This window comes from Lytechinus variegatus, chromosome 12 (genome assembly GCF_018143015.1).
Source record: "Lytechinus variegatus isolate NC3 chromosome 12, Lvar_3.0, whole genome shotgun sequence".
Lineage (NCBI taxonomy): Eukaryota > Metazoa > Echinodermata > Echinoidea > Temnopleuroida > Toxopneustidae > Lytechinus > Lytechinus variegatus.
Genome location: NC_054751.1, coordinates 35,737,629 through 35,749,216, shown reverse-complemented (window position 1 = coordinate 35,749,216; position 11,588 = coordinate 35,737,629). Strand labels below are relative to the sequence as shown.

Sequence of the window (11,588 nt, the reverse complement as noted above, 5' to 3'; positions counted from 1 at the left end):
ATGGTTACTCTTATGTCCTCTTTTTATGAACTAGACCAATAAACTTACAGAGATATGATGGTTATTCAACAAAAAACCCCAACATGGCCAAAGTTCATTGACCTTACATGACCTTTGACCTTGATCATGTGACCTGAAACTGGAACAGGATGTTCAGTGATACTTGATTATTCTTATGTACAAGTTTCATGAATCAGATCCATAAACTTTCAAAGTTATGATGGTAATTCAACAGATACACCCAATTCGGCTAAAGTTCATTGACCTTTGACCTTGGACATGTGACCTGAAACACGCACAGGATGTTCAGTGACACTTGATTACTCTAATGTCCAAGTTTAACGAACTAGACCAATAAACTTTCAAAGTTATGATGGTAATTCAACAGATACCCCTGATTCGGCCAAAGTTCATTGACCCTAAATGACCTTTGACCTTAATCATGAGACCTGAAACTTGCACAAAATGTTCAGTGATGCTTGATTACTATTATGTCCAAGTTTCATTAATCAGATCCATAAACTTTCAAAGTTATGATGGGAATTCAACAGATATCCCCAATTCGGCCAAAGTTCATTGACCCTAAATGACCTTTGACCTTGATCATGTGACCTGAAACTTGCACAAAATGTTCAGTGATGCTTGATTACTATTATGTCCAAGTTTCATGAATCAGATCCATAAACTTTCAAAGTTATGATGGGAATTCAACAGATATCCCCAATTCGTCCAAAGTTCATTGACCCTAAATGACCTTTGACCTTGGTCATGTGACGTGAAACTCATGCAGGATGTTCATTGATACTTGATTAACCTTATGTCCAAGTTTCATGAACTAGGTCCATATATTTTCTAAGTTATGATGACATTTCAAAAACTTAACCTCAGGTTAAGATTTCGATGTTGATTCCTCCAACATGGTCTAAGTTCATTGACCCTAAATGACCTTTGACCTTGGTCATGTGACATGAAACTCTAATAGGATGTTCAGTAATACTTGATTAACCTTATGGCCAAGTTTTATTAACTAGGTCCATATACTTTCTAAGTTATGATGTCATTTCAAAAACTTAACCTCAGGTTAAGATTTGATGTTGACGCCGCCGCCGCTGTCGCCGTCGGAAAAGCGGCGCCTATAGTCTCACTTTGCTTCGCAGGTGAGACAAAAAGCATAAGATAGATAGGGTTGAGGAGGGAGAGATTGGAATAATACATTATGATACTGTTCAATACAATAATATCCAACATGGTTATGGAATAGTAAAAAAGCGATATACATGTATAGAGATCCGACCAGAGATTTTGAGCAGTAAGATAGAAAGAGAGATACATGTTGAAAGAAATAAGAAAAAGCAAAAAAGGTAAAGAATTGGAGAGAGATCGGAATAATATATCATTTACTGATCAATACAAAATTGTTGTGAATTGGCAAAAAATATACAATATATGTAGATTTAAACAGTGTTAACAATATAGATGCGTACAAGTGGCACTGGGGAGGTAGCATAAAGAGGGAGGGCTAGAGAGAGACTATGTTTTTGGTAAAAGGGAGGGAGAGAATGGAACCGTAACTTGTATAAAAACATGATTTGTGTACAATATTAACTAAGCCTCTTCATAAAATTGCATGAATCTTATTGTGGTACATGTATGTTGGGTTGATATTAAGCAATGACAGATTTGAATATGGGTTAATATAGTCAGATTGGTAAATTATCTGCTAAGGAACAGTAAATTTATTTAACATTAAGTTATATAAAAAACTTGTATACTTTCATGTAGTGGTTAATCTGCCATGTTGGCTCACGCTGCCTTGAAATATTACATAAGAATTAAAAAGAACAGTCTGAACTATTTGGTCCCTAAAATCAGGATCTGTCTGGGTGGGTACTGAGTTCGAGTATTTCTTTCATTCAATATTTATTTTGGGGGGTTATCAGACCACATGAAACAATATCAATGGATATGAGATTGCTGTTCCATTCTGCCATGATGTAGTGTACGAGTCCTGCTTATCTGTCTTGTTTACGTTGATGTGCATTTTCAATATTTGTTTCTAATGGTACAGTAAGTTTGATGTTCTATTATTGCTGTCAATGTAGCAAATATCTGTTTTTTGTTAGGTTGGTATGTGGTGGTATGGTGCCCCCATTGATACTTTCTCCTTCGATGACTTCATAAACTCTATTGGTATTGCTCGTGGTGGGTTTTTTGTCTCACCTGCGTAGCAGAGTGAGACTATAGGCGCCGCTTTTCCGACGGCGGCGTCAACATCAAATCTTAACCTGAGGTTAAGTTTTTGAAATGACATCATAACTTAGGAAATATATGGACCTAGGTCATTAAACTTGGACATAAGGTTAATCAAGTATCACCAAACATCCTGCATGAGTTTCACATCACATGACCAAGGTCAAAGGTCATTTGGGGTCAATGAACTTTGGCCGATTTGGGGGTATCTATTGAATTACAATCAAAACTTAAAAGTTTTTGGATCTGATTCATGAAACTTGGACATAAGAGTAATAAAGTATCACTGAATATCCTGTGCGCATTTTAGGTCACGTGACCAAGGTCAAAGGTGAATGAACTGTGGCCACAATGGGGGTATCTGTTGAATTACCATCATAACTTTGCAAGTTTATTGATCTGACTTTTGAAACTTGGACATAAGAGTAATAAAGTATCACTGAATATCCTGTGCAAGTTTCAGGTCACATGATCAAGGTCAAAGGTCATGTGAGGTCAATTAATTTTGGCTACGTTGGGGGTATTTGTTGAATTACCATCCTATCTCTGTAAGTGTATTGGTCTAGTTCATAAAACGTGGAAATAAGAGTAACCAAGTATCACTGAACATCTTGTGCGAGTTATAGTAGTTTTCAAAGTCAGCAATGCTGCTATGTGGAATCGTGTGATGCAGGTGAGACGGCCAGAGGCATTCCACTTGTATGTTTTTTAGTATGATGTGTATTATGTTGTTATGGCACAAGGTATATCAGTCGAGCATCTTTTCGCCACTCTCCTGCCACTTTTATTCCCTCTAAACTGCTTGGAGAGGAAGGAATAGGCTTTCCTTTATCAGGTACATGTAAACATCTGGCTCTACTATATACCAGAAACACCTTTTGTTCCTCAAAATGGTGACTTTCTATTAATTGAATTGGCAAAATTCTGAAAAAGGGTGCAGTAACTTCTACAGCCGCCTGAAGGAAGGGGCCGTGGAACGGTTTTCATAGTGGGGGGCTGTCAAAGTTCGCCCCTGCGCGCGTTTAATCGCATTCCAGTACTAGTGTCCTACACTATTATTGGAATTCGATGCGTCCAAGCGTACAATTATTCGGTGTCGCTACGTCAGGGTGATCATTTATCGCGCCACGTATGCAGAATGCTAAAAAGCCGTGTACAGGAAAGGCCGTACGTGTGTGTGCAGGGCAAGTGAGACCTGGGCGTGGTGTAGTGGGAAGTGAGGTAAAGAGGCTATGGAGATTTTTGGTCAGAATCTAATGTTTTCCCATTTATTTAGCCGTCAGAACCAAGTCACTTCAAGGACCACGCCAACGCTGTTCTGCAGGGTTTTTATACTTTAATTTCGCCGAGATAAACGTAAGTTGAACTGGCCTATCATTTAATCTATATCATGTACATGAATTTGCTGTTAAAAGGTTGGATGCATTTATCCTGAATGGTAACTTAAATGCTCATTTGTTATTTAAACACGCCAGGATTTTCAAAAACTTATCAGTCCTGTAATTTTTGTCCAAATGTGCCGAATGAGGTGTATTACTGACTGTTAGAGTGTGACGTACGTAATATTAATACTACTAATAATCATGATAATAGGCATTTAATTAGCGCCATCTATCTAGAAATATTCTATTCCGTGGCACGTTGTGGAACGTAGGACAAATATTGATTACTTCTGTCATAAAAACCCATAATATGGGATATTTAGTTTCCTATGTATCAGTGGATTGAGTATGAAATATGTATACCACATTGATTGTGATTCTTTGTTGTAAAATTATTTTTTTTTTAGAGAGAAATCAATTCAAGAAGTATATTCTTTTTTCTTAACTGACAGATAAAAGGATTATAGAATATTTATGTAAAAGAAGAATTAACAGAAACAGTAATTCCCATTTCCACAGTCTCATTCATTGGTAAGCCTGTGATACTAGGCCGCCATTTGTGGAACCAGTTCCGTCTGCATGATGAATGACTGGAGGAAATCTTCCTCGGATCTGCGAGTGAGATAATTCGACCACCCCTTGACATGCGTGAAGACGTCTTAGTCCACAATTTGCTTGACAAGATCGACGTCATGCTTACAGCTCAAAGATAATTACAGTGTATTGAATCATCTACAGACTGCTAACCTGTATGTATTTATCGCGAATGTGACTCTTTAATTCTTTTTTTTATCATCGAGGATTGGATCATACTTAAAAAAACTGTATTTTATATTTTCCTTGCTATACAAAAAAAATTGCAACAAACTCCACAGGTCATATGTTTGAATCATTTGTAATCGCTGTGAATGGAAAACCTTGTTTAAAGGTGAACCTTAAATTTTGTATGGAACCATTCTGAATTATCGAGATTTGTTAGTTTGTTTGTTTTGATCAAATTCACCAGGTATATTCTATTATTAATCCAAAGAGTAATAAAGATGGTAAATGATTTTACCTGGTTCATAATCATTTAACAAATCTACAGACTTATTTAATATGTGTTTGCATTTTCCGAGACTAGTGGTGACAATTTGGCGACCACGAAGGGACCTCTATTTTTCAAATTACATGTCAACCACTGGTAGTGAATGTTTTTTTTTTTTTTGGGTCATACAACTTGTTAGATATTCTTCAGTATATTTACGACGTTTGCTTTGTTATACATGAACGTTTTGTATGTGGTATAATAAGACAATGTTTTGAAATTTTCTTGGTGTAGGACATAGTGGATTAGTAGATAGTGCGGAGCTGGCGAAAACTTGGTTCGAGTGGCGGCTTGGTTCAGGAACGGCGGTAAGTGTGAATCCTAATTATTAGGGTAGTTTAGATTTCAAAATGGAAATCGAAAAACTCGCTAGCATCGGTGAATCTCTTGGCCTGAGGGGTACGGAGTTGCGATCTTTTATAGAAGGAGAGCAAAAACGGGCACGAGAAGAGCGCATGCTCGATCGTGAGAGAGTGAAGGAGGAACAAGAGTTGGTTAGGTTGCAAATGGAGCTAGAGCGTTCGAGAGGTGATAGAAGTGAGGAAACACTGAATGAAAGTAGAGCGCATGTACGAGCACCAAAATTGCCTACATTCAGCGAGGATAGGGATAATCTCGATACGTATCTTAGCAGATTTGAGCGATACGCATCGGCGCAATCCTGGCCACAGACGTCATGGGCGACTAATCTGAGCGCGCTTTTGACAGGCAAGGCATTAGACACTTATAGTAGACTAAGCGATACTGAAGCGTTAGATTACGATACCCTAAAGAGGGCGCTCTTGAAGAGATATGATATTACTAGTGAAGAGTATAGGAAAAAATTGCGATCAGCAAGGCCGGACTCCGGAGAAAGTGCGAGCCAATTTGTTTATCGAATGAGGGTTTATCTCAAGAAATGGTTAATATTAGCCGGATATCAGGAAAATTCAGATAGTCTGAAGGAATTAGTTCTCATAGAACAGTTTTATGACAGTTGTTCAAGAGAAATGGCGATGTTCATAAAAGAGCGCAAGCCTCGTAGCTTGGATGAGCTTTCAGAGATAGCGGATCGCTTTATAGAAGCTCGGGGTGGGTGGCGTTTAACCAATGTAAGTCACAAACCTCGAACTGAGAACTCACGTCCTGACTTTCGTTCTAAGACAACAGGTACACCAGAGGCGAGGAAGCTGCCGCCGTCCCAGGACAAACAGTCTAACCGACCGAGGCGAGAAGGGTGTTACGTCTGTGGTAGCAAAGGACATTTCGCTCGGAACTGCAATGAGAGGAGACAGGGAAGGCTTGCTGCAGGCATGGTAGAGATGACAGAACCTCAAGGGTCATCGGGACGCAGCTACGCTGGTCTGGGACCACAGCCCCTGATGTCATCGTATGGGACGGCCGAAATGCAGACTAGGGCAGAGGAAGAGAGAGGGGATCACCACACTGAGGAGAGTAAATTCACTCTGGATATAGGTGAGGCAGCATGTCTGTTAATTGATTCATGTATCTCGTGCATTGAAGCAGGCAGGGCAAACCGGTCTCAGGAGCAAGATTTACCGGTGGTGAGTGTGGCATGTGAGGCAAGTTCTGTGCGTTCAATGCCAGTTGTCCGAGGTCTGGTTAATGGGGTTTTAGTGGAAACTCTCCGAGATAGTGGATGCACAGCTGCCCTGGTAAAAGAGAAGTTAGTAAAACCTGATCAAATGACCGGGAAAAAGCGACTGTGCCTATTGATTGATAGGACGGTTAGGAGATTTCCACTTGCACGTATCTATGTAGATACCCCCCTACTTTACTGGGGAATTGGAAGTTCTGTGTGTTAGTAATCCAATTTACCCTTTTATTTTAGGCAACTTAGATGGAGTTAGAAATGCTAGCGATCCCGACTTAGATTGGAAACCCCCAGAGCAAGGGACCATACCTTATGCATTGGCAGCAGAGACCAGGCAACAAGCCAGAGAGAGATGGAAACCTATAAAAGGACTGAAAGTACCTGGTCAGTTGATCGAGGTAACTCCAGATGGATTTAGGAAAGCACAGGAAGCTGACCAGACATTGGACAAGATTAGACAACGGGTTGCGGCTAATGAGGTCAAGGTAAGCCGTAATGGGAATAAGTCTTCGTTCAAGATGCTGAATGGTGTGCTCTACCGTGAATTTCAAGACTCAAGGGCAGCAGCAGATGTCAATACTCAGCTAATAGTTCCGCAGCCTTTACGGAAACAGGTTCTCAAACTGGCCCATGAGTCAGTCATGGGTGGACACTTAGGAGCGAGCAAGACGGGTGACCGGATCTTGGCAAATTTCTTCTGGCCGGGGATGCACCACGATGTAAAATTGTTCTGCAGGTCATGCGATTCTTGCCAGCGTTCTTTTCCCAAAGGGAAGGTGACAAAGGTGCCCCTCGGCTCAACACCGCTAATCGATGAGCCGTTTCACCGCGTCGCAGTAGACATAGTGGGCCCGATTGCTCCAATCTCGTCAAAGGGAAATCGATATATCCTCACACTCGTAGATTATGCGACGCGGTATCCAGAGGCAGTGCCCCTTAGGAATATTGATACGTCCACAGTAGCGGAGGCATTGTTGAGTATTTTTTCACGAGTGGGGTTTCCTAAAGAAATGCTCACTGACAGGGGCTCACAGTTCACCTCTGGTGTCATGAAGGAGGTTTCTCGTCTACTGTCTCTAAGGCATATCATGACTACCCCCTACCATCCTCAATGTAATGGTCTCGTAGAAAAGTTCAATGGTACACTGAAGAGGATGCTAGTGAAGATGTGCGAAGAATGCCCCAAAGACTGGGACCGGTACATCGATTCTTTGCTGTTTGCATACCGGGAGACACCCCAATCTAGCACCGGCTTTGCACCTTTTGAGCTCTTATACGGACGGGTGGTCAGGGGACCACTGATGATACTACGCGAGTTATGGACAAAGGACTTTGAACATCCGGAAACCAAGAGTACCTACCAATTCGTTTTGGATCTAAAGGAGAAGATGGAAAAGACCTGCGAGATTGCTCAACGAGAATTACACAAATCACACGAGAAGTACCGGAAGAGCTACAACAGAAAAGCAAAGAAACGCTCATTTAAAGTTGGTGATGAGGTACTGGTTCTTCTTCCGACTGACCATAACAAACTTCTCATGCACTGGAAGGGTCCCTTCCGCATTGTCCAGACCCAAGGACCCTTTGATTACAGAGTTGATCTAGGCAAGAGAGTGGCAACCCTCCATGCCAACCTCCTCAAGCAGTATCTAAGACGTGAAGCTGAGGAACCAGAGCAGACGAATGCGGCTGTGGTGGACTTGGTTGCGACCTCAGTTATTGAGGACGAGGATGACTCAGAGGTTGCTGGGAACGACAACGGCAAAGGTACTAGCAAGATTATATCCTCGCCTAGCCCTCTTCTACACCTTCCTAGTTTGCACAGAACGCAAACATACTCAGATGTTCAGGTATCCAAGGAACTTTCTGATGAGCAGCACAGACAAGTGTCCTCCCTTCTGCGAGAATTTGATGACATACTCACTGATGTCCCAAGTCTCAGTACAGCTGGACATCATGACATCCAGCTCATTCATGACGTGCCAGTGAAAAGCCGACCCTATCCACTGCCTCATGCTAAAAGGCAAACCGTCAAAGATGAGATAAGGGAGATGATGGCTCTCGGAGTGATTGAACCATCCTGCTCTCCTTACGCTTCTCCAATTGTCTTGATAAGCAAAAAGGATGGTAGTATTAGGTTTTGTTGCGATTTTAGGAAGATAAACGCCATCACTGTTCCAGATGCAGAGCCCATTCCGGACCAGGAGGAAATATTCGCCAAACTTGCAAATGACAACTTCTTTACAAAGGTCGATCTCACAAAGGGGTATTGGCAAGTGCCGCTAACGGAGCAGGCAAAGCCAATAACTGCCTTTGTAACCCCCGATGGACTTTATCAGTTTACGTCCATGCCATTCGGGTTGATGAATGCACCCGCCAGCTTCAGTCGCTTGATGAGAACAGTCCTCAGGGGTCTTGAATTTGTCGACAATTTCATTGACGACATCCTCGTGCACACACCTACCTGGGATCAACACATAGAAGCTCTACGATCTCTGATGGTAAGACTGAGGGAGTCGAACCTCAAGGCAAAACCCAAGAAGTGTTTTGTTGGATTTGCAAAAGTCGACTTTTTAGGTCACCAGCTGAGCAGAGGGTATCTTCGACCACTCCACAGCAAAGTAGAAGACATTCAGACGGCTCCAAGACCAACCACCAAGAAAGAGCTACGTTCGTTTTTGGGATTGGCCGGCTACTACAGGAAGTTTGTTCCCCACTTCGCTACAACTGCTGTCCCTCTAACTGACCTACTGAAGAAGGGGAAACCAAACATACTTGACTGGGACGAGGTACATGAGAACGCATTTACCAGTCTGAAAGTGATGTTGACCAAAGAACCCATTCTTCACTTGCCTGATGTGAACAGACAGTTCATCTTGAGGACGGATGCATCAAACAAAGGGGTCGGAGCAGTTCTCCTACAAGAATTTGATGGAGAGAAGTTCCCGATAGCATATGCTAGTAAGAAGTTACTAGTTCGGGAACAAGCCTATTCAACCATCGAGAAAGAATGTCTTGCGGTTGTTTGGGCTGTGCACAAATTCGAGACCTTTCTCTTTGGTCGAGAGTTCATACTCGAAGTCGACCACCAGCCCTTGTTGGCAGTTCAGAAATCTAAAGTAGCTAATGGGCGAATTCTTCGTTGGGCATTGGCTCTCCAACAGTACAAGTTCAGAGTCGAAGCCATCAAGGGGCAAGAAAATGTTGGCGCAGACTATCTGAGTAGGGTGTAGGATGCAGTGTCTCAATAGTAGAAACTTCAGGAGTTAAGGTTTATGTTTTGCTATAGTTCCATGTCCCCTGCTTAAAAACTATATACTTCAGGAAATTTTACCTTTGAAAAATTATCTTAAGGGAGGGGTAAATTGTCAAAGTTCGCCCCTGCGCGCGTTTAATCGCATTCCAGTACTAGTGTCCTACACTATTATTGGAATTCGATGCGTCCAAGCGTACAATTATTCGGTGTCGCTACGTCAGGGTGAGCATTTATCGCGCCACGTATGCAGAATGCTAAAAAGCCGTGTACAGGAAAGGCCGTACGTGTGTGTGCAGGGCAAGTGAGACCTGGGCGTGGTGTAGTGGGAAGTGAGGTAAAGAGGCTATGGAGATTTTTGGTCAGAATCTAATGTTTTCCCATTTATTTAGCCGTCAGAACCAAGTCACTTCAAGGACCACGCCAACGCTGTTCTGCAGGGTTTTTATACTTTAATTTCGCCGAGATAAACGTAAGTTGAACTGGCCTATCATTTAATCTATATCATGTACATGAATTTGCTGTTAAAAGGTTGGATGCATTTATCCTGAATGGTAACTTAAATGCTCATTTGTTATTTAAACACGCCAGGATTTTCAAAAACTTATCAGTCCTGTAATTTTTGTCCAAATGTGCCGAATGAGGTGTATTACTGACTGTTAGAGTGTGACGTACGTAATAATAATACTACTAATAATCATGATAATAGGCATTTAATTAGCGCCATCTATCTAGAAATATTCTATTCCGTGGCACGTTGTGGAACGTAGGACAAATATTGATTACTTCTGTCATAAAAACCCATAATATGGGATATTTAGTTTCCTATGTATCAGTGGATTGAGTATGAAATATGTATACCACATTGATTGTGATTCTTTGTTGTAAAATTTTTTTTTTTGAGAGAGAGAGAAATCAATTCAAGAAGTATATTCTTTTTTCTTAACTGACAGATAAAAGGATTATAGAATATTTATGTAAAAGAAGAATTAACAGAAACAGTAATTCCCATTTCCACAGTCTCATTCCTTGGTAAGCCTGTGATACTGGGGTCCACCCGCCAGTCATAAGGACCACTGGTCATAATACCCGCTAGTTATAAGGACCGCTAGTCATAATAGTCATAAGGGTCGCTATTCATAAGGGGCTTTGTTCATAGAGGTCGCTAGTCATAATCAACGATGGGGGTCGCCATTCATAATCAAACATGAGGGTCGCTAGTCATAATAAAGGAAGAGGGTCGCCAGTCATAAGGAGGAAAAAGGTTCGTTGATCATAAGGGTCGCCATTCATAATAGTGGATGAGGGTCGCCAGTCATAATAGTAGAAGGGGTTCGCCAGTCATAATAGTGGATGAGGGTCGCCAGTCATAATAATGGATGAGGGTCGCCAGTCATAATAATGGATGAGGGTCGCTATTCATAATAATGGATGAGGGTCGCCAGTCATAATAATGGATGAGGGTCGCTATTCATAATAATGGATGGGGATCGCCAGTCATAATAGTGGATGAGGGTCGCCAGTCATAATAGTAGAAGGGGTTCGCCAGTCATAATAATGGATGAGGGTCGCCAGTCATAATAGTAGAAGGGGTTCGCCAGTCATAATAATGGATGAGGGTCGCTATTCATAATAATGGATGGGGATCGCCAGTCATAATAGTGGATGAGGGTCGCCAGTCATAATAGTAGAAGGGGTTCGCCAGTCATAATAATGGATGAGGGTCGCCAGTCATAATAGAAGAAGGGGTTCACCAGTCATAATAATGGGTGAGGGTCGCTAGTCATAATAGTAGATGGGGTTCGCCAGTCATAATACTGGATGAGGGTCGCTATTCATAATAATGGATGAGGGTCGCCAGTCATAATAGTGGAAGAGGGTCGCCAGTCATAATAATAGATGAGGGTCGCCAGTCATAATAGTAGAAGGGGTTCGCCAGTCATAATAATAGATGAGGGTCGCCATTCATAATCAAACATGAGGGTCGCTAGTCATAATAAAGGAAGAGGGTCGCCAGTCATA

At 41.8% G+C, this 11,588-nt stretch overlaps 1 protein-coding gene across 1 annotated transcript; it reads left to right on the top strand.

Moving 5' to 3' along the window:
- Positions 1–5,069: 5,069 nt before the first annotated feature.
- On the top strand, positions 5,070–10,614 carry LOC121424714. Its single transcript, XM_041620463.1, has 3 exons — positions 5,070–6,446; positions 6,481–10,038; positions 10,587–10,614. The coding sequence occupies exons 1-2, from the start codon at positions 5,070–5,072 to the stop codon at positions 9,544–9,546; spliced, it is 4,443 nt and encodes a 1,480-aa protein (XP_041476397.1). The 3' UTR covers positions 9,547–10,038; positions 10,587–10,614.
- Positions 10,615–11,588: the final 974 nt, after the last annotated feature.

Excerpts from the sequence above, each read along its gene's own strand:
- LOC121424714 (XM_041620463.1), top strand. The coding sequence starts at position 5,070 with ATGGAAATCGAAAAACTCGCTAGCATCGGTGAATCTCTTGGCCTGAGG. Across the intron at positions 6,447-6,480 it reads GCCTATTGATTGATAGGACG|ATACCCCCCTACTTTACTGG; the intron begins GTTAGGAGATTT and ends GTATCTATGTAG.